The sequence below is a fragment of the Chrysemys picta genome, chromosome 1 (genome assembly GCF_011386835.1).
Source record: "Chrysemys picta bellii isolate R12L10 chromosome 1, ASM1138683v2, whole genome shotgun sequence".
NCBI lineage: Eukaryota > Metazoa > Chordata > Testudines > Emydidae > Chrysemys > Chrysemys picta.
Window position 1 is genome coordinate 102,324,673 of NC_088791.1, and position 23,956 is coordinate 102,348,628.

The window sequence follows — 23,956 nt, forward strand, 5'->3', positions numbered from 1 at the left end:
TGGAGAGGCTGGGCTGTTGTGAATCTGGGCGTGAGGCTCAGGGTGGATGTGGGGGGGATGGACAGGCTGGACTGTGGGGGGATGTGGGGGAGGGACAGGCTGGGCTGTGGGGGGATCAGGGTGAATGTGGGGGGGAGGGAGAGGCTGGGCTGTGAGGGGGATCAGTTTGGGTGGAGGGACAGGCTGGCTGGGCTGTGAGGGGGATCAGGGTGAATGTGGGGGGGAGGGAGAGGCTGGGCTGGGGGGGGATCAGGGTGAATGTGGGGGGGATGGAGAGGCTGGGCTGTGAGGGGGGGGATGGGGGGGATGAGGCTTTTCTCGCGGGGGTCCCGTCTCCTCCCCGGGGGGGCGGGGCTCCCTGGGGCGCCGCCGCGCGCGTCTCCCGGGCGGCGGCGCCTGGCTGGTCTGTGCAGCGCGGGCGCGTTGGGACGGGAGGCGGCGACGGCGGCTGCTTTGGGTCCGTGCGGTGAGGGGCGCCGGGGAGACGCGGTCTCGGGGCCGGAGCTCCCGCGGCGGAGCAGCTGAGGGCGCTGGCGGGGAGCGGGCGCCCCCCAAACCATTTCTCACTCCCGGCTGCGGGCTCCTCCTTCGGCCCTTAGTAACCGCCGCGCCGGGTGCCGCTCTGAGGTGGAAGCGGGCGACTCCCTGGGGGCGGGAATCTCACACGGGCTTGCGCCACGTTAGCAAGTCTGCTCTGTGGGGAGAGGAATAAATCAAGTCCCAACTTCCCCCCATTTGCGGGAAGGTGAGACTGAGGTGCCAGGATCAGTGACTGTCACAGGGGAGGGCTGCATAAGGGGAGCGGGGTTGCTTTACCTCAGGGATAGTCCATTATTTTTTGTCAAGGTCCACATTTCTCATCAAGGCAAAGTCAAGATCCACACGCCAGAGAAAATAAAATAATAAGTAAATAAATAAAAAGATTTTGAGGCCTGTTCAAAAGCATCTGGTAATCCAGTTTTGGCTCGCTGTCTGGCCATGGAGTACCACTGCTTTAGCTGGAGGGAGTGAGAAGTTCTGCCCCACAGAGTGGGCTTGAGCACAAAGCAATAAATACTAGGGCTGTCAAGCGATTAAAAAAATGGCGATGAATCGCATGATTAAAAAAAATAATTGCGCTTAATCACACTGTTAAACAATAATGAATACCATTTATTTAAATATTTTTGGATGTTTTCTATATTTTCAAATATATTAATTTCAATTACAACACATAATACAAAGTATACATTGGTCACTTTATATTTATTTTTTATTACAAAATATTTGCATCGTAAAAAAATAAAAGAAATTGTATGTTTCAATTCACTTATACAAGTACTGTAGTGCAATCTCTTTATAATGACAGTTGAACTTACAAATGTAGAATTATGCACAAAAAATAACTGCATTCAAAAATAAAACTAAAATTTTAGAACCTACAAGTCCACTCAGTCCTATTTCAGCCAATCACTCAGACAAACAAGTTTGGTTACAATTTGCAAGAGATAATGCTGCCCATGTCTTGTTTACTATGTCACCTGAAAGTGAGAACAGGCGTTCGTATAGCACTGTTGTAGCTGGCATTGCCAGATATTTACATGCCTGATGCAGTAAAGATTCATATGTCCCTTCAGGCTTCAACTACCATTCCAGAAGACATGCGTCCAAGCTGATGATGGGTTCTGCTCGATAACGATCCAAAGCAGAGCGGACTGACGCACGTTCATTTTCATCATCTGAGTCAGATGCCACCAGCAGAAGGTTGATTTTCTTTTTTGGTGATTAGGGTTCTGTAGTTTCCGCATCTGAGTGCTGCTCTTTTCAGACTTCTGAAAGCATGCTCCACACCTCGTCCCTCTCAGATTTTGGACGGCACTTCAGATTCTTAAACCTTGTGTCCAGTGCTGTAGCTATTTTTAGAAATCTCACATTGGTACCTTCTTTGTGTTTTGTCAAATTTGCAGTGAAAGTGTTCTTAAAACAAACGTGCTGGGTCATCATCCGAGACTGCTATAACATGAAATATATGGCAGAATGTGGGTAAAACAGAATAGGAGACATACAATTTTCTCCCAAGGAGTTAAGTCACAAATTTAATTAGTGCATTATTTTTTTAACGAGCATCATTAGCATCGAAGCATGTTCTCTGGAATGGTGGCCGAAGCAAGAAGAGGCATACAAATGTTTAGCATATCTGGCACGTAAATACCTTGCAACACCGGATACAAAAGGGCCATGTGAACGCCTGTTCTCACTTTCAGGTGAAATTGTAAATAAGTAGTCAGCAGTATCTCCTGTAAATGTAAACAAACTTGTTTGTCTTAGCAATTGGCTGAACAAGATGTAGGACTGAGTGGACTTGTACGCTATACAGTTTTACATTGTTTTTTTTTTGAGTGCAGTTATGTAACAAAAAAAATTCTACATTTGTAAGTTACACTTTCACGATAAAGAGATTGCACTACAGTACTTGTATGAGATAACTTGAAAAATACTATTTATTTTGTTTATAATTTTTACAGTGCAAATATTTGTAATAAAAAATAATATAAAGTGAGAACTGTACATTTTTGTATTCTGTGTTGTTATAGAAATCAATACATTTGAAAATGTAGAAAAACATCCAAAAATATGTAATAAATTTCAATTGGTATTCTATCGTTTAACAGTGCGATTAATCATGATTAATTTTTTTAATCGCAGTTAATTTTTTTGAGTTAATCGTGTGAGTTAACTGTGATTAATCGACAGCCCTAGTAAATATAAATCCTGATTAAGGAACCCCCACAACTCCCACAGTTGCAGTCTATAAGCTGAACAGGTTTTTGGCACCAGACCCACACATGGAGAATCCTCATTACTTGATCTGCCTGACTTTTCTTACCCATGTCAACTTGGGCACCTGAAAGCCAAAAGACAGGTTGAGAATTTCAGATTTTTCCCAATTTTTTTTCTCGCATGAGGGTTAATTTTAAGATGATTTTTTGGGGTCTCTTATCATGGGATAGGGTTGCCAACCCACCAGGATTGTCCTGGAGTCTCCAGGAATTAAAGATTATGTCATGTGATGAAACCTCCATGAATACATTCAACCAAAACTGGCAACCCTATCATGGGAAGTTTTAAAAAAAAATCATACACTATATACATTAAAAAAACAACTATAAAACATTTTACAATATAGAAATTGAGTCATAAGCACAGAAAGTTTGATCTTCAAACTTTTAAAGTTCCTATAGCAGTATAATTTGGCCATGTTGCACATAGTGTCCATTTGTTTTATGGTAAAAAATATTTCCAAGACAAATTATAACGGAAGATATAAAATTAATAGCAAAAACAGAAGTAGGAGGTTCTACATGTGTGAGATATTGCTGTGGGAACCTTAACTTTTGAATCCTCAACCTTAATAAAAGCAACAGAGGGTCCTGTGGCACCTTTGAGACTAACAGAAGTATTGGAAGCATAAGCTTTCGTGGGTAAGAACCTCACTTCTTCAGATGCAAGACTCAATCTTAATGTGCATGAACATATGGTTTTTTGCATTAATTTCCCTTTATTTAAAAAAAGTAATTTTCAAGGCATTTAATATATACATTTTATTAGTATCACACTTCTATTTCTTGCAGAACCTGTAAGTGTTGCTCTTATGAGATATGCACTTGAGGCTCAATCAAACCTCCTTTGAAGTCAGTGGGAGTTGGATTGGAACTAGGGTGACCAGGTGTCTGGTTTTCGACCGGAACACCCGGTCGTAAAGGGATCCTGGCGGCTCCGGTTAGCACCGCTGACTGGGTCGTTGACTGGCCGGTTGGCGGCGCCGCGCAGCAGGGCTGGCAGGCTCCCTGCTAGCCTCCATGTGGCTCCTGGGAAACAACTGGCATGTCCCCCCTCTGGCTCCTACACGTTGGGGCAGCCGGGGGCTCTGCATGCGGCCCCCACCCCTGCAACTCCCATTGGCTGGGACCCGCGGCCAATGGGAGCTGCGGGAGCGGCGCCTGTGGACAGGGAAGGGCACAAAGCCATCCGTTCGTGCCTCCACATAGGAGCTGGAGGGGGGGACATGCTGCTGCCTCTGGGAGTTGCTTGAGGTAAGCGCCGCCCGGACCCTGCACTCCTGGGCTTTTCCTGGGCCTCAAACCCCAGCCCTGATCCCCCTTCCACCATCCGAACCCCTCAATCCCAGCCTGGAGCACCCTCCTGCACCCAAATCCCTCATCCCCAGCCCCACCCCACAGTCTGCACCCCCAGCTGGAGCACTCACCTTCCCTCCTCGCTCCCCTGCCCCAGCCCTGATCCCCCTCCCACACTCCGAACCTCTCAGCCCTAGCCCGGAGCCCCCTCCTGCACCCTAAATCCCTCATCCCTGGCCCCACATCAGAGCCTGCACCCCCAGCTGGAGCTCTTACCCCCTCCCCCCCGCACTCCAACCCCTCATTTCTGGCCCCACCATGCAATCCGCACCCCCGCACCACACTCCAACCCCCTGCCTCAGCCCGGAGCCCCCTCCCATTCTCCAAACCTCTCGGCTCCAGCCTGGAGTCCCCTCCTGCACCTCTGGCCCCACCCCAGAGCCCGCATTCCCAGCCAGAGCTCTTGCTTCCCAACCTACTGCCTCAGCCTGGAGACCCTTCCTGCACCCTGAACTCCTCATTTCTGGCCCCATCCCAGAGCCCTCACCCCCTTCCCGCACCCCAGCCCCCTTGAGCCAGCCCAGTGAAAATTAGCGAGTGAGTGAGGGTGGGGAGAACGGGAGATGGGGCAGGGAGCGGGGCAAGGGTGTTCGGTTTTGTGCGAGTAGAAAGTTGGCAAGCCTAATTGGAATCTTGGGGTAAACTCATCCTTAATGGGAATTCAAAGAGAGTGTTAGGGTGAAGGGAATGGTGGTTTGTTAAACAATTTAGTAAGATGGGAGTTGATTTACAGTCTTTCTGTTTATGGAGTCTTGAAATATGCAATGGTGTGGTAGTTTGGGGTGGGTGGATAGGATCATCTTATTTAAATTGGTTTATACAGGACTACAGCAGTTTATATCTGTTTGTTAATTCAACACTTTTTGAGATGGAAGGTACTGTGTAGAGGTAATTTATTGATACCGAATCTTTTACTTGAGATCTCATTTAGATTGTCATTGCTGTAGGCTGACATGTTTTCTTCTCAGTGGAAAAAAGTTTTATTATCAAAATTATCTTTGCTTGGGGTGTGGGAATAGCTGGACACACTCCTACTTGTGTTGAATTGTATTCAGATCTAGCAACTCACCGACTTTGTCACACCTTTCCCTCTACAGTCAGGTTTGGAAGAAGGGCTACCCTAAGACTACTTTTTATTTCCCCTTTTTCATCCTTCTCCACCTTATCCTAGGAATTTTTAAAAATATAGATCACTGTAACACATTTATACATAGAAGTACCCCAAAGAGTGGCTTGAAAATCATTTCTGTGGGCTAAAATACCTCCACAGCCAGATTCTGCTCATGTAATTTAGTATTTTAGTATAGCCATGCACTCTAACACATTTTACTATATATGTGTGTTATTTTCTTGAACAGGAAGCATTAAGAAAGGTTTTTAATGTCATTTTAGCATATACATACTTTTAACAATATTTAATAACTTTTCTTCAAAATATGTCATTTTAAACATTCATTTTAACTATTGTACAAAGGCGCACATAACAACTCTAATGCTTTGAGTAACTAAATGTATGCCATATATTTACAGGGGCACTATCAATATTTTAAAAATATAATTGTATTACTTTATGCAAACTACACTAGAAACCGAGTCTACGAAGTGTAGCTAAAAATTAAAGTAATTCAGAAAATGTATAGACTTGAGGGCTTTTTTTTTCATATTTCCAGTAGGAATCACTGAAATTTTTACTCTTTAAAAAATCATGGGAAGAGGTGGTTACAAATACCGTATATTTGTTGCAGTAGAGAAAAAGCCTCTGATTATGGCACCATCTGGAAGAAAGCATGCAGGGAAAGCTGGTAAACCAATACAGGAAGATCAAGCCTTATGTGCCTATGACTTTCAGGAAGAGGAAAAGAAAAACTTGAGTGGATCAGAAGAAGATATTAGGGAAGGTGCAGTATATCCCGTGAAATCATTTTCATCAAGTTTTATGAAGTGTGTGTGTGCGCGCGCGCGTGTATATCTATCTATATCTATAGATATATATATAGAGAGATTTAAAGTTACTGAAAAATTAGTGATACAGTATAATGCTATTTCTTGTTGACATTTCTGATGGTGAATAAAAACAAGATAGTTTCTATGTCACAGTGATTACCTAATTTAATAAGGTTTCATAATTTTGCTACTGATAGCTTGACTTTTAAGTTAAAGATTTTGACTGACCATCACCTGGAGAGAACTTTTTCAAACAATGGAACAGCTCCATGTAGTATGCAATTATATGTCTGAGGTTTATTGTTGGTGTCTGTAATAGAGTAAGATTTTTTTAACTCCCTCTTGTCCTTCAGTCTCCAAGATGGTGCTCTTGTTTTGTGGTTCACAGTAGACCATTGATGACATGGAAGCACTGCTTAGGCAAGAGCAGCATGCTCTTCTCCTCTGGTTAAGCTTGACATTGTTCTCCATCCTGCTCAGTCTGAGCCACATGGACAAAAGGAACAGGAGTACTTGTGGCACCTTAGAGACTAACAAATTTATTAGAGCATAAGCTTTCAGCTACCTGTGTACCAGGTGCCAATTGATGTACCTAACTGTGCAAGGAAAGTGTTCTCATGTCAAAGGGTGGGATTTGGATTTGGATTGTCGTGCTGGCTGTGAGAAGAAGGGAGGTGCGGAGAGTGAAAAACTAAGAAAAATGGGCAGAAGTCTTGAGGAAGAAGGGTGAGAGGACAAGAGGGTAGCCTGAAGAGAAGATAGATAACAAGGAAGGAAAGGGGAAAGAGAAGGAAGGAGAGATCAGCCAGCCAGTGAAGGAGTTCTTGCTTCTGTCTTGGGAAAGTGTAGTTTGTCAGAAGGGACATACTTTGTTAGAAAAATACAGTGATGGGACTTAATTTAGAATTGACCAACCAAATGATGGCAGCCCTTCAGAGTGAATGAAAGGTTTTTGCACAGCGTTGGTTTGCGCAAACAGCAGATGATGTAGTTTTCTAGTCACTGAGTGGCATACCACAAATGCTGCAATCATCTCATGGTTTATATGCGTAATTACCATTTAACTATGGTCCCTCGCACATTATATATCCAAACAAATATTTTGTGTAAATATATTTTTACAGAATTTTCATCAGATGCCAACAAAATTGATTTCAAAAGAGAAGTTTTGTACAGATACTGGAAATTCTCTTCTTACACAGTTGTGGTTCTACTTCTGTATAATGTCATGTCAGAAAATGAATTGATGATAACTGTATTGTAAGAAGTACTTACTCTCCTTCACCTAGCTTTGTTAGAAGGTTAGTTGATGTCCAAAAGAGCTAACAGCAGAATAATCTTTAACGGTACCACACCAGAATTCCCATACTTTGATCTCAGCTTCCTACTGTGGGAGAGCCTGAAGCTCCATCATTCAGTGATTTTCAACCTTTTTTAATATGCAAACCCCTAAAAAATTTTGAATGGAGGTGTGGACCCCTTTGGAAATTCAACCTGTAGTCCACGGACCCTTGTTATAGAAGTCTTAGACTGACAGCTGGCTGAACAGAATTCAACTATAAATGTTGTGCGTGCTTGGCATAGCATTTGACACAGCATGAGAAAGGGTGCTAAACTGGTGCTTCTATGGTAATGACAATGCTTCCAGGTTTTGACCTGAGGTGTGGGTATTCACATACTTTTGATTTATCAGAAAAACAGAATGCCTTTTCTGGGATCTGAAACTTAATTTTCATAGTCACCTTTCGCGGACCCCTTAGACATAGTCTGGGGACCCCCAGGGAATCTATGAACCACAGGTTGAAAACCACTGCCCTAGTTTATAGATTTTTTTTTTTTCCCCCTGAGAGTCACTGGCACTTAGGCATGAGTCCCTCCCCAATGTTTCATTCCCTCACCATGCCTCAGTTCCCTCCAGTATCTCTCATTCAGTTACTTTCTGAACACGGTCAACAAAGATGCTCTCTCCAGGAACTCTGAGCTGATTTTGTCATCTCTTTTGGATGCAGGCACATTCTGTCCTTTATTGGTTTTTCCCCTCGTCCATTGTTCCAATTAAATAATTTAAAGTATTTGCCTGAGATAGTAAAATCTGAGGACTTTAGGCTGCTGTCTCATACGCAGGATGTTGGGTTGCCTGTAAAGGCTTTGTTTGGCTGATAACTCTGAAGAATTTGTCACATCATTCCATAGTGGACTAAACCTAAAGAAGGCATGATCATATCTGATTTATTTTGGATACAGCACAGATCATGCTTTTAAAGAAGTGACCCTTTGTTGTTACACTTCTCAAACAATCACAGAGTTCTTCTGTATATATGTACTTGAGGCGCTACAGCTAGTGTTTGGTTTTGGCCTCAAGAGAAGAGTCTCCATTTTGTGTTTTGTTGGTCTATGTTAATATTTCTGAGAGGGCTACTCAAGCTCTCCCACTCCCTAGAGTGCGTTGTTCTTCGGAATGTCTAGTGATGCTTTAGACTGTGGCTCATATTGTTTTTTAAGAAATGTGAAAACATGAAAACATTCATAAATACATTTTTGGCAATATATATTTCTGGTTCCAGTGTGAGATAGCCCTCAGGTTTTTTGCTGTCCAGTAATGGAAATCCTGTGTGTTTGGAATCTTTTTAAAGAAGGGATAGTTACTTAAACTATCAAATTTCACAGTATTACCATTCACCCACCTCTTTTCCCTTCCAAATTTAGGTTTCCAATGTAAGTGATTTGTTATTTTTAAAGTTTAGATTATTTCCATTTTTGAGATGATTGTCGTGAGTTTTGGCAAATGTTCAATTTTGTGAGCTGTTGTTGCTTCAGCATTCAGGAACCGACTGAGGCGGTTATAGGGGGAACTGAGGCAGTGCCAGTTCAACACTGGGGAAGGATTTGTGTCCAAGATTCCAGTGTATCAGATAGCCAAAGTTCTAAGAGCTAGAGGAGTTCCAGCTTGTTTCATGCTAGAGAGCTAAGACCCAAGACTGGAAATCCTATATGATGAGATCTTGTAAGAAAGCAGGATTATGCATAAGTAATTATCACTTTAAGTAAAATAATTTCCAGCAAAATATTTTGTAAGTGGTGTCTGTTTTGTTTGTTTTTAATATATAAAGGTGACACTCCAGTAATTGATAAACATGGGAAAAAAAGACCTTCAGTGATTCCTCATGCGGTAGTTGAAGAAGATGTGGGGTAATTTGCTTAAACATTTTATTTTTATTAAGAAAAAATTTCCACATAGATATTAATTACTGAAATTTAATATGCCTATTTTTCTCCGAGTAGATTCTAGTCAGATTTTTTTTAAAGACAGTAAAATCTATTAGTAATATATTGGTAAAGTGGGCCAGACTACAGTTATGTTTTAAAAAAGGAAAACTTCTATGTTTTATATAGCAATGCCAACTTTTGAATAGCTGTAACTATCAGCTAAAAAGTTATTAATATTTGTTTTCTGGCTTCTCAAAATTCTTGCTTTCTCCCAAAGGTAGTTTGAGTTCCACCTAGACAATTTTATCATTTTGCTGAACCTCTTCCCCAATTCTTATTTTTCTTGAGAATGACAGTAATGCTTCAAAAATTAAATGTGCCCATTACTACCTGAAAAGATCCAATTATTTTTATAAGTAAAGTCAGCCTTTTGAGGCTTATGTTTGAAAATATACAGAGTTGGAATAAGTCTTAGTGATAGTAGATTCCAGTCTGTGAAGACTGGGGGATTGAGATAGAAACCAGTTTTTATATGGCACAAAGAAAATGGTACCCTACAGAAAAGATGCATGTAAACAAGAGAGATCTTCCTTTCCTGTTGCCCAGAATATCATGCCCTTATTTAATCTCTCTGCTATTTCCTCACTGCTATACATACCTATTTAATCTTCTAGGTTTTTCCTTAAAAGTGCTATACAAATCCATCCCAGTCTACATCTTGCACCCTGTCTTGTATCATCACCTCTGCTCTTCCAGTGATGCCAACAGTGATGGCACATTTATCTCTTCCCATGTCCCTCATCCTTATATATAGAATTCTCCTCCCAATTTTGGTTTACCAATTCACTCTCTTTTCCTCAAACATATCCCCTTACAGACTCAATACTCCCTTGTTGTCCCCAGGAAGTTAGTTAATAGAAAACTATAACTGAAAAATCATGCAAGTCTATCTCTGGATTTCCTGTTGCAGCCTATCTGTGTGTATTTCTCTTAGCTTGTAAATTCCTTAGCACATGTACTGCTGTCATTTTCTGTCTTATACAACAGTGACAATTTTGTCAGCAGTTACAAATAATAATACAATAGATAGATGTTAAAACTAGACAGTTAAACTTTGAGGTATATACAATGGATTTAATTCTATTGTCATTTGTTCAAAAATAGTCATATCAAGTTTTTGAAACACAATATTTTGTAGGGGTGAAGTACAGACGATGTTGGAACGATTTGGAGGTAAATATATTTTAAAATATTATTCATATAGTATTGAATTAAGAAATATTAATGTTTAAGTAACAACACTGGAAGTATATAGTCTAACTCTTGTTTATAACAATAGCTTTAATTAAAGTATCAAAGGTTTAATGTGAGAGGAAGAGTAAAATAATCACTTTTTATGGCATTGGATACAGCCACTTTCCAGCAGAAAGTGACAACTGACATGCATAAATGGAACAATACAAGATAAGGGCTAAAATGTAAACATAGTGAAGATGCAAGTATTCTTATAGACTAATGATCAAAGAAGAGAGAATGGAAGGATACATGAGTGGAGTTTAATACCAATCACAGTCTAAAGCAGAAAGGAAGATTTTAAAGATGAAGTATGACAAGAACTTACGCAGTTATTTGGGGGAGAGCATTCCAGAGTGGCAGGGCAGTATGAGTGAAAAAGCTATCCCTTTCACCTTCCCCTTTTTGTCACAGCGAAGGCACAAACTGAAGATCAGGAATGTAGGAGGGGTGTAAGAAAACACGGGCATAAATTTATTATCTAAATTAACACATTGTGTAACAAAGGGGCAAAAAGGAGTGCGAAGGAAGAGGACAGGAAAGAAAGGTCATGACAAGATGACATCTACTCAACAATTGGTTGAGTAATCATTTTATTTTTATATCATATATAAATAGATGTCTTAGAGAATAAATATATTTTGTATGTGGACCTCAAAGTAGGAGTGGATCTTATGGACCTCCCTTGTATACAAATTAACTATTTAAAAATGCCTAAGATTTCTTGCTTTGGAGGTAAATATAAGAATGCTCTGCTAGTCAGAGCAATCTAACAGGAAGATGACTTCTGTCTTTGAATAATTAAATAATAGGAAGTTAATGTCGTCTAATGTAGACTAAAGATGGGTAAAAGGATGAGATATAAAGTAATCAGAAAATGTGTTGAGAGAAAGAGATAATGCCATCTTCACAGAAATAATAGTTAAGAATGGAGCTAGCAATGAGACATCAGTCTGAGCCAAAATAGAGGGACAATAAGAGATCAGCTGATATAGCCTTGAAGTAATTTATAGCAGAAGGAACAAAGTGATTGTTACAGGCATGAAATTGGGTATACCTGTAATTTACTTAATACCCTTCCAAACAAATTTATATATGTCATAATAAAACAGTGATGTTTACGTAAACCATCCTTTTTTAAAGCTACTTAATGTGCTTGAAGAATGAGAATTGTTTACCACTTATATTCATATAAAAGATTTTGACAGTGTTGGTAGGCCCACACTTTTGCTACTTAAATCCAAGTAACTTTAATAAATATTTTTCCAAAACAATTTTAGTCGGTGCTTTTTCAATAAATAATATTTTTAAGTGTCAGCAGCTCAAGTCATATGAGCAATTTTTCAATTACAAAACTTTGTGTGTGCGTCACTAATGCACAAGTTATATAAAAAAATGGTAATAGTAAAATATTTTGAAATTCCTAATAAAATGCATAATAGGTCTGTTGCAATACATGATACAATTTCTGACTATTATTTGTCTAAATACAGCTGACATTAACAAGGCTCTCTTGGCTAAGAGGAAAAGATTAGAAATGTATACTAAGGCTTCTCTTAAAACCAGTAACCAGAAAATTGAACATGTTTGGAAAACACAGCAAGAACAGAGGTAAGAGTTACAGTTATTGCTGGAAAAAATGTGTTTCATTTGTTTTTCTGGATCACAGAATCTATTGTCATAGCATCAGGGAATTGTGTCATATCTACTTGGGCGATAAGGGACATTCTACCCAAACATCTGGTTAGGTGTGTCTGCTTTGTTTAAATCAGCAGTAATAGAGTAACACATCTCATTTATTTTATGAAAGAGAAATTTGACATGAAAGTTTCTGAGCAAACACAAAATTTTGTTCCACTTTAAAACTGAAAAATTTCCAGTAGAAGTTTTCAGTAAGATTTTATTGTTTGGTTTAAAAAAAAGTCAAATGCTTTTTAAAAACTAAAAAGTATTACTCATAAGTTTTATTATGTACTGAAAACAAATCTTAGGTAACTTTTGGATTTTTTTAAACTATTAATTCATTATTTTTCTTTCTCTCTGAGGCATGTTTAATTACTCACAGAGACAGGCATTAAAGGAAAAGGGAGGTGAAAAACGGTACTAGTAAAATATTTAAAATTCAGACACCTATAAAATATGTACCATATTCAAAATATTTATCAATATGATACGAAGCTTTTATTGGCACTCATTTGGAAGGACTAGCATAACTCATTCCTGGGGCTGGTCTACACTACTACTTAAGTTGATATAACTTACGTTGCTCAGGGGTATGAAAAAGATGTAGTTACATCAACATAAGTGCTGTACACACCGTGCGCTATGTTGGCAGGAGACACTCTCCCCCATGACATAGCTTCCACCTCTTGTTGAAGTGGAGAAATTATGCCGATAGGAAAGCACTCTCCTGTCAGCATAGCGCGTCTTCACCAGATGCGCCATGGAAGTGCAGCTGTATTGATGTAACGTGGTAGTGTAGACTTGCCCCTGGTTTATCATCCATGAGTAATGTAGGTATTTTAAACTTGAATTGATAAAATATTGTACATGCACAAACAATGTTTTAATTGCTAATTTATTTAAATTCCTGTGAATCAGTATAAACCTACCTTCTTGTTTTTATGCCAAAGATTCCACTGTGAGAGTGGCTAATGTAATTAAGAGCCCTATGTGGAATAGTAGGGTAGCTTTCCTAGTGCCTATCCTCCCCTTCTCCATGTTTGGGGGTGGTTCCTGGGGACCCAATTCCCCTACCCCCTTAGCAATGGACAGGGCGGGGAGGAGAGGTCCCAGTTTCGGTGGGAGAGAGGAGGTGGGGAGAGAGACAGTTTCTGTGGGGGCGGGGAGGGAGACAGAAGGGTCTCGGTAACTGTAACATGCACAGAAGTTCATCTAAAATGCATGGCAAGCATTCAAGGCTTTACGCCAGCCTCCCCCCCCCCCCACACCTGTATTTGGCTTTGCGCCTTTGGCACTTGCCGCTGGTCCAAGCAACCTCCCCAATTTTTTTCATAAACATCCCTAAAAAACTCAGAACAAGTTGGATATTTCTGATAGTGTTTGCTCTGATTTGGATATTGACCTGGTAGTTGTATTTAAATGCTCTCTGCCCCATACATAATTTTAAATGACATTAGTTTACCCATAAACAAATGTTTATGTTCTTAATTTTTCAAATTGATGCATAGAATCCTTTTAGGGTCATATTTCACCATTTTAATGAGCAAAAGTAACGTAGGTCTTTATTTTGTGCCATTCCCGACATATTGGTAGAAAAATTATGCAAGCCCCAGGTCTTCAACTTCAAGAAAATAGAACTTCCTCTTCCCACTTCCAAACCCTCCACCCAAAGAAACCCACATTTGGGCAATTCATTTTCTAATCCTATGTAAACAGTATTATTTATAAACAGAACGTTTTAAAGTTTTTCTTCTGGAAATAGTGGCTCTACAATTATAATGACCATGCCAACTGAGACATGTTTCTCCTCCTGTAAAATGGGGATGATAATATATAGCACTTTTCGTAAGTGATCAGTTAACGCTAGATGTTATTGTGATGTATTTATAGGCAGAAGCTCAACCAGGAGTATTCCCAGCAGTTTCTGACTTTATTTCAACAATGGGATATGGACGTGCAGAAAACAGAGGAACAGGAAGAAAAAATAGCGGTTTGTTTCTAGCCTGGCAACTGTTTGATACATTTGTTTTTTAATACATTCACAAGTGCTAATTGTTCTTGTTAGACACCAACCTCCCACAGGCATAAACACACTTTAGGTGAATTTCAGACAAAACATATGGTGTTGGGGACTGCCTGTGTCTTAAAGTTTTCTTTTGTTTTTTTAGGACTTCCCAAGTGTAAAATGTTTATAAATTATCAGATGTATTGCAAACTGAAGAGGTGATAAAGACTATCTGATGTTGTAGTGTCTCTCCCTAGCCTTATCAATATAGAGGTAAATGCTCCTCGTGTGCAGGAGCCACATGCTGACCCAGTGCAGAGATGCAGGATTCCCATGGAAGATCAGAGCAGATCCTAAATGTCCCACTATATATGGGCAAGTTTCCACCCGTATCACTAGAGACTGTGGGGTAGGGTAAGAGAGACTGGGACATTATGCTTGGGATGGAAATAGGGAAGCGATGCCAAGTCTGTGTAGGGTAGGATGACATTGGGGAATTACAGCATCTACACCTGATCCTGTTCACAAGGAACAGAGAGCAAGGGCAGTCACCCTAATAATGGGGTAAGGAAGCTATATAATGGTAGAGGGGCACAATTACTCTGGGAGCACATTGCACTAGTTCAGATTACTTGGAAGAAATTGTCTTCCTCTTCTGTTTGCAAGTTGTGCTGTCCCCTGACAGCAACATAGGTCTAGAGAATGGATTTGGACAGCATATCCCCATTCTCTACCAGAGATCCATGTTATAGATTCTAGAATGTGGATTTCCAGTGAAGGGGGAACTTACACTTTTGAACCCTGCCAGCATCGACCTAACTACTGCTTGTCAATTAACATGATTCTTCTTTGTGCTTTAGAATATGTTTCGCCAGCAACAGAAGGTTTTTCAACAAGCAAGAATAGTTCAGAGTCAGAGACTGAAAACAATTAAACAACTGTATGAGCAGTTCTTAAAGGTCCAGTATATATACCTTTTTTAAAGCTAGACCATGATTTGGTTAGAGGGATTCTTAATGACTCCATAGGTAAGGTTGCATTGAAATTTACAGTTAAATAGGGTTAAAATTCCCTATATTTTACAATAATTATTGAATTAAAATCCATTTAAGGATGATACTAGTAAGAGAGCCTTACACATGGTTCCTTTAATTAATCAAGAATGTTTGTGTAGTGGTATTTTGGAGCCTGCAAGGATAGTTCAATTTTCCATGAAGGTCTTGTCTAAACACCCAAGTTGTACTCACATAACTAAAATCTGTTTTAAAAAGTGATTTAATTAAGCCAGTCAAACCCCTGGGTGAGCACACACACATCTGATTAAAACTGTTTGTACATCTGCAAGGTAAACAGATATATTTACCAGTGCAAGCTAAACTGATAAATCAGATTGAAATCAAATTAAGAGTAACCACAACTTTAGTTCAACCAATGTGTCTTTGTGTGAAAACTAGGCGTTAGATTAATGTTATGAAAACTTCTTCTTTTAAATAAAATAGTGAAATATTTCACACTATTTGAAAATAAAGCATAAGCCAAAATTTAGCATTTGTTATGCTTGTGTTAGAGGTAGTGGTCTCAGTAAGAGTGAATGGCTACCATAGAATAGTGACCCATTGTCAGTAATCTTTTTACAAATAGCTATTTGTAGAAAGATAAATGCTCATTTTAAATAAATTAAAATAAAATTTAAATAGTTTTTATGATAAGAAGTTATGCTTCATTCCCACTACAGGACAGTGGGTAATACTTTTAATAATCCAATATTAAAACTGAGTATGCAGTTTGATGCCAGCAACAAAAGTCAGTCCAAAATAGGGATCTTCTGTGAAAGTGGGCCCAACTGGGGCAGTTAATATTCACCTCAGTTTAACTGACTTTCTGGGGTTTTGTTGGTTTACTATGTATTTTGATATTATATTGAAAGCGTGGTACACACTTTATAATCATACCCTTAACATAAATGGTTAATAAATGATTAACATTACAGACATAAGTAATATGTATAATAGATTATGGACTCTTAAGAATTGATTATCTAAGTTATTAAAACATTCACGTGTTAACCCTTCCTATACAATTTATAGATGTACTCTTACTGTAAAGTGATCACTACTTATTTTAAAATAAGATAGATCTGCTAACTTTTGAATGAAGAAGAGTCTATATTGTATCTTTACCTTCTTCCCTGTCTCAGAAGCCAGGTGAACATAGCTCTGGAATATAGGTGAGATGAATAATATAAATAGTATCTCTCTAGTTTAAACCAAGTATGTGGTTTTTTAATCAAAGCTGATTTAAGAATAGGTCCATCTGTTTCCAAGATACCACTGTTCTACATTTCCCTGAGCTCTGGTATAGAAAACAGTTTAACTGCTACCATAGACAATTAAAAAAAAAAAAAAAGGTTGTCAGCAGTACTCGAGTCTGTGTTCTTGCATTTTCTGTGGTCAGCAATAGGTTAGTTTCATAGTTAGCTGGACATGAAGAATCTGGTTATGTTAAAAAGTTACTATATAGTGTATTAGTTTTACACTAATTTCCAAGTTAATAACCATTCTGAAAAAAATTAGACATAGCTACCAAAAAAGAGAGAGAAAAAATGAAATTTAATTTGGAGTAGACCTACTCAACAAAATGAAAAAAGTTTAATTAAATGTTTTAAATTTGAAAGGTGTGTTTTTTTGTGTGGGGTTTGAAATGACATTTGGGGGTTTGAGGGTTTGTTTCATTTTTTGTTTGTTTGTAGAAAAACAAATTTCATGTTTTCCCCCTCTGAGTGCAGTAAAATGAATAATGCCCCCCCCATCCCATTTGACTTTTAAAATGTTATGGAAGATTTTAAGTGGTAGAGTAGAAAAGGGAGTGAGGGGAAAAAACAAACTGAAGCGGAAATTTGTTTTGTTTCAAAATTTCACATCAAAATTGAAGTTTTGTTAAATGACATTTTCGCACAAAACCTCATTTTTTGGCAGGAAAACTTTTCTGTCAATTTCAATCAAGTCTAGTTTAGAGTAGGTTTCAAATCTCACAGTTAGTATGAAAGCAAAACAGGTGCTCTCATACCCTGTTGCTAAAACAGAAACCAAAACTAAAACCTAGTTACCTATCATCTTAATATTAGACGAACACATTTGAAATAAAAGCGTATTTAACCATACCTTAGTACTTTCAAACTTTCAGTTAATATGTCATAGAAAAGCAATATTAAAATTAGAAAGACAAATTACAGTTACTACTTAAGATGCAAAGTGAATGGAATAAAAGATTGTGGTAGTGCTTGAACTTCCAAATAAAATCAGGACTCAAATCCTGCACACCTTTACACACAAGCTTAACTTCATGCTTTTGAGTGGCCCCACTTATCTTGATGGAACAACTAACGTTTAAAGTTAGGCACAATATTAAGCATTTGCAGGATTACAGGTCCCAAACAGTACGCGAAAGTGGTGCAGGGCAGGGCATTTAAGTTATGAATACAGGAGGAGGAAAAGAGGAATATATCTCAGGCCTGATTATCAGAGGCACTTTACACCTGTAGCTCTCATTGGCTTCTGTTAGAACTGTTAGTGTTCAGCATGTAGTTGTTTTCTTAAAACACCACTGTTACAAGATGCCCTTTTCAGCTGTTACTCAGTTTCATGCTCTACTCTCACCAAGTCAACTTTATGCAGTACCCTTTTAACCCACTAGAAGACAAGTAAGATATTTTGCATGGTGTTGGCAGTCTAATCAACAGTCAGTATATTGTTGTAAACTGGAAATTCCAGTTGTGGGATAACTCTAGAACAGAGGTTCCCAAACTTATTTGGCCTACCGCCCCCTTTTCAGAAAAAAAATTACTCAGCGCCCCCCTGGAAATCTACCTTCTTTAAGCGAACAAACAGAAAGATGCAGTGACAAATTTGCGTTCTTTTATGTATCTATATTTCTACCTACGTCCTACAATATAGTAAAGAAAGATGTGTTATTAGAATATCGCCCACGACATCAGGTATACAGTGGTTTTTGCATAAGACGACAAAAGACAACCAAACTAAAATACTAATGAAACTAATAAACTGGGTTTTGTTCTTTGCTCAGCATTAGATATATGTATTTGATATTGAATTGTCAAATATCAAACTAAATTTATCAAGAAATAATTAATTTAAAAAATAATCAATATGCAATTAAAAATCAGTTAATAGTTTTAACTTAGTTTGCCCTTATTTAAATAATTGTTCCTTATTAACACACGCCTTATTTACCACTTAACACAGATGATTTGATAGATATAAATAAATGTTAATAGTTAAGTTTTTTTACGATTTCATTCCCCCGTTTTTGTTAATATTGTAATAAAATATGACAAATATATTGACTGTACACTTCAAATAGTACTGTACCGACACAAGCCTGCTACGATTTCATTAGTAGGCACTAGAGACACAGAAATGTACGGTAGATATGTAAGAAAATGTATAAAAATACTCATGTGTAAATTGCTGTTTTATTGAAACAACAATAATACAATTTGCTTTGTATGTGATCCGTAATCCGTAAAGATCGAATATGAATAAACATTTTTAAATACTTATTGCACTATTATTAACTGCTTTTTACGCAAGTCAGAAACAATCTAAATTAGATTTCATACATGTCGCCTATTTATAGTATTGTATTGTAAACAAGTCATTACACGCACATATTCCTGCCGATGCATGCTGGACTTCCTGACAATGCGCGACACGCTTGCCTGTCAACACTTGCTTGTTAAGAGCTGTTGGCGGACTTGACACCTGATCGGTTATAATTTGTGAATTTATTTGGAAAATAAAGTAATCACTATAACTTTAACTCTATGTTACACAACAGATGAAACATGTGCGAACGTTTTTTCAAAATTTTCTTATATTCTCTTTATGCTTCCACCGCCCCCTTATTTTTATTCAACGCCCCCCAATTGCACCCAAGGCGACTACTGCCCCCCTGGATCGTTCCAGCGCCCCCCAGGGGGCGGTATCGCCCACTTTGGGAACCTCTGCTCTAGAAGATGAAATTATGATCCCTTTTGTGAAGGTTGTAATTTGCTAATTATGGTACAGTAGATCCTCAGTTACAAACACCTCGGGAACGAAGAGATTGTTTGTAACTCTGAACAAAAGGTTATGGGTGTTCTTTCAAAAGTTTATAACTGAACGTTGATTTAATACAGCTTTGAAAGTTTACTATGCAGAAGAAAATGCTGCTTTTAACTATCTTAATTTAAATGAAACAAGCACAGAAACAGATTACTTACCTTGTCAAAAACGTTTTAAACTCCTCCCCCCCTTTTTTTTAGTAGTTTACATTTAACATAGTTTTGTACTGTATTTTTTTTTTTTTTTTTTAAGTCTCTGCTGCCTGATTGCATACTGGGGTTCTAAATGAGGTGTGTGGCTGACTGGTCAGTTCAGAACTCTGTAGTGATTTGTGGTACCAGTGGTGTATGGTGCTCAGCGAGTTCTGTTTACTTCTGGTTTGTGAACAGGATTTGTTTGGAAATCTAGGTTTGGGGGGAGGGGAGGGGTTTGTTAAACCAAAACTGACAATAAATATTAGCAGTTTTATACTAAGTTAATTTCTATCATTTAGAGTATGGAAGAACTGGAGAAAAATCATGAAAACCTTCTAGCAGGTGCACAAAATGAACTTCGCAAGGAAATGGCTATGTTGCAAAAGAAAATCATGATGGACACTGTAAGTATTAACATTGATTTATGGGGAAAAACAGCTAAAAATGAAAAGACAGAACATTAAGTAGAAAAATCATTTAACATTCACTTTTAATATATCAGACTGATGTGGTATTTTTTCCTAAATGTTGCATTTGTTCAGTGTTATCTCCTTTCTTGTAACAGCAACAGCAAGAGATGGCAACTGTTCGCAAGTCTCTTCAGTCCATGTTATTCTGATGGCTCAGTGAAGAAACAACTTGCACCTAAGTAACATGATACAATTATAGCCATTAGCCATGGAAAAATAAGTCTGTTCCTTTAAAATTCCAATTTAAGAGTTCCTATTAATCAAACTGTTACATGTATTGTTTCAATAATGTTACTAGTGAACTTGCTAGTCATATTTTTCATGTTTTTAATGGAAGAGATTGCAAACTGGATTCTTTCCTCAGAAACTATTAATATGTCTGCCCGAATCCTCCTTAACCTTGTTGCAGTGAGAGTTGCTTTTCTAACACTAAGGCAGTATTATAAAATGCAAGACTATAGCAGTATGGAGGTTAATAGATGTTTACCTCTTGGAACAGGTGAATGTGTACCATAGGTAGCATTAATGCAAAATGGATCACAAAATTCCACCAATAATGACATCACAGGATTAAAAGGACACATTAAAAACTTGATGCTGTTGTGCAAAAATGTACCTTTGCAACTTTATAATTTGTGAACTAAAGAAACCACCAAAATAATCCTAGGTTCTGTGTGTACATCTTGCATATTTAGCAGGATAACATACTGGAAAGTTTAGAAATTAAAAGTATGCTACACATGAATTATATTTCTTTGATACTTTAGGTTATTAGACTACATCTTGAGGGTTTTTTTTAAAGTATCATTAGTAGCCTTATTATAAGCTGTACGTTGTACTTTACTGCACTAGCAAGGACATACGTTTGCCAATAAGGCAAGACTCGTTAGTCATGTTAAACTAGCTGTTTTGGCTTTACAGCATAGCGCACATAATTGGTTTAAATGAGCCAAAATAAACAACAATTTACAACACAGTCTGCAGTGATTATTGATAACACTACACATCTATATACTATCAGTTCCTGTGGACCATTTTGGAAGAGATACTAAAGTAGATGCCCATCTCCAGAGCTGTAGTTGGAAGGGTAGTTCTTGCTGCTTTTTGAAAAAATTAGCAGTTTAGTGAAGATTAAGTTTTTAAAGTAAATTCTTTATATTTTGTATATCACAGTACAGTGAATTCTGATTTACTTTTTACAGCCAGGTTGGAGTTTTCATGCATTTGTTTTACAGAAAACCACTGTATACACATTCATTTCTTACAATTTAGGAAATCCCTGAAATATTTTCAACATTTTGATTTAATACAAAAAATAACATTTGGTCATTAGCTGCTTGACATCACTAACAAATATAACTTGGAGAAACTAACACGAGTTGTAATGACAGTTTTAGCTTTGATTCTATAAAAGAATGTATAGTAATATGCCCATAAGGAGTGATTTTTTTTCCAGTCTTTTCTAGAATTGCCCTAAAAATGCACTTTCCCAAAGGGTTCCAAAATCAGACCTTAGAGATTCTGTATAAAATATTTGTCCATTACTTAATATTTACATTTTGGAATTGGGTTCCCTGAGTTTTCTGACTGCTTCCTGGATTCTGGAGCCTGTGTCATATTTTAGGGAGTTACTGTTGCACTATTTTCTGGATAGGGAAGTCTAGGCCAGCTGTTCATATTAGCAGGGCAGTTTTTCAGTCCCTGTTTAAAACTGGGATAGAGGAGGGGAACAGTTTTCTAGAGAGGGGATTTGTAATGGCCTATGCAGTGGAAACAACTAAGCTACTTATCTGAGATTGGAATTTTGAGTTAGTAACCACCATTGCTGCCACACTTTTCCAAAACAGTTATTAGGACTCAGAGCAATAAACACTCATTCAGAGCTAATTCACACATGTTGGGAAGACATGTTAAAGTGTGAGACTCTTTGGTGTCTACCAAGTCATGGAACTCCACTTATATTATCTCTAAGTTGTCATTTAAGTATAATCAGATAGTGCTGCAAGATTTACTCGTTTCTGCTATGATATAGTCAAACAAATGTTTTTCAGTCCAATAGAAAGTATTGCCTACAACATAATTTTATTACTGCACAATGTTAATACCCACAGGCACAACTATACCCTACACTGCAAATTGTTTTGAGAGCACAACACAAGCTTCTGAGGCCTACTGCTTAGTGAAAATAAGGCTGAGCTTGTTGTGGAAGAGAAACTGCTGAGTCACTGAAAATTCTTTCATGAAGCAGTTCTCGTTTACAGTATTTACAGAGCAACTGATGCATCTCATTTAGAACTGTTAAAGTTGTCATTACTGCTTATCTTATGAATAACATGCATGAAAATGATTGTTAAAAGTTCATCTGTGCAGAATGCTTTTCTCTCAGTTTCTTGAGCAGGGTAAGGAGGATGAACCCTTAAGCCTTGTCTACATGGTCAGTACAAGTAGTGAGTTACAGGTCCAATTTTACAGCAGTAGTATAGCCTCAGCAATCAATGATCCTGTTTTCCAGTAGGATTCTCTAATAATAAATGGGGTGGAGAACCTCATGCCCAGAAAGTATAATCTTTATTCAGAATGCTTGCCAAACAGAATGTTTTTCAAGTTTATTAGAAGCAGTAAGAAACACCACCAGAGGAGTGCAGGTATATCACAGGTGCATGAAGGCTGAGAGCTTTCAACCACTTGAAATCTAACAGGTTATATCATATTATTACAATAATAATGTTGGTGGGTTTCTTCACAAAAGTGAAAACGTGTTTAGTATATTCCAAGCTTTGGGAATGTTGCGAACTGCATTCTTCATTGCTTAAACTGCAAGCCAGCAATTGATAAGGGGTACTTTCACATTGACGGGCTTTTGTAACTAGTCTATTGGAACAGCTTGGAGAGGTGAAAAGTTAGGGTTGACTTATGTTATGTTTGCTACCTAAAAATTAGATTTGGTGGAAGTGTCACTAGCCCTTAGCAATAGTAAGGCAGATCTCTTCTGCTGATTCTCATTTATTTAAACACTGGGTTTTAGATTACCCTCATTTTTGGCCAGTATTTTCAAATAGACAAATGTGTTAACCAACCAGTTGATTTCACAGCCTGAGCTCTTATCACACTGGATATTGCTTTACAATAATCCATTTTATAATCTGTGATGAAATACAGTTAAGTGTCTGATAAAACATTGAGTACAAAACAGTGAGAGATTTTTTTCTAGACAGATTTTTATACTTAAATACCAGGCTTTCCCATGTACTGACAAGTTATACTTAATTCCTTGAACAGTCTGTGTTCAAAAAAAAAAAGTCTCACATACAGCTCATTATTACCATAACAAAGTAAAAACTACAGAGAATACATTTTGATGGCAGTTAATCTGATAGGTTGCACTGTTGTGTTCAAAGGATCCTTGCTGATAAGATCTATAAATATATAGGCCAAATATTTAGTCTGCAGATTTGCACTTCAGGTTTACAGTTGCAAATAACTACGGCTAAAATTTATGCCATTTAGATGCATCTGATAATGCTGAAGTACCATCAAGTATCTAATTTGCAAGCAACAAGCGTTACTTACAAATTATGCGGGCAAAACTAGAAGCCAGGTCTTAGAAGGAAACTCAAGCTATATATATTTTCAGTAACAGCTGAAATGGAAGCTTCACCCCTGAACCTGTACCCAAAGAGATAATGATATTTGGAATTGGTGGGCAGAGTTTGTTATAAAAGATGAAGCAGGGGAGGAAGGAAGAGAAAATCCAGTAGCTTTAAAAAAAAAAAAAAAAAGCTTGGAATAGTCAGGCACTGAGCTCCATTGACTTCTCTTCACCGTGTCAAACACCATATATTATAGTAACAGCAGCAATGAG

At 38.1% G+C, this 23,956-nt stretch overlaps 2 protein-coding genes across 8 annotated transcripts in view; one reads left to right on the forward strand and one right to left on the reverse strand.

Annotated features, from left to right (window-relative positions):
• The first annotated feature begins 336 nt into the window (after positions 1-336).
• Positions 337-23,468, forward strand: SYCP3 (synaptonemal complex protein 3). Of its 7 annotated transcripts, none has more exons than XM_065565290.1 (9): positions 337-457; positions 5,921-6,073; positions 9,230-9,308; positions 10,525-10,559; positions 12,113-12,230; positions 14,193-14,292; positions 15,168-15,266; positions 19,924-20,028; positions 20,190-21,938. In XM_065565290.1, exons 2-9 carry the CDS (start codon positions 5,941-5,943, stop codon positions 20,241-20,243), a joined length of 723 nt encoding a protein of 240 aa, XP_065421362.1. In that variant the 5' UTR covers positions 337-457; positions 5,921-5,940; the 3' UTR covers positions 20,244-21,938. The 7 variants fall into 7 exon arrangements, with proteins under 7 accessions (XP_065421362.1, XP_065421357.1, XP_065421367.1 ...); XM_065565293.1 differs by having other exon boundaries at positions 368-466; XM_065565288.1 differs by having other exon boundaries at positions 431-627.
• The window catches only part of CHPT1 (choline phosphotransferase 1), a 33,971-nt gene continuing 30,044 nt past the window's right edge, over positions 20,030-23,956 (reverse strand). Inside the window, exon 9 of the mRNA XM_005303687.4 lies at positions 20,030-20,269. Coding sequence (XP_005303744.1) covers positions 20,225-20,269 — 45 coding nt within the window. The 3' untranslated portion in view covers positions 20,030-20,224. The remainder of the gene's footprint in view (positions 20,270-23,956) is intronic.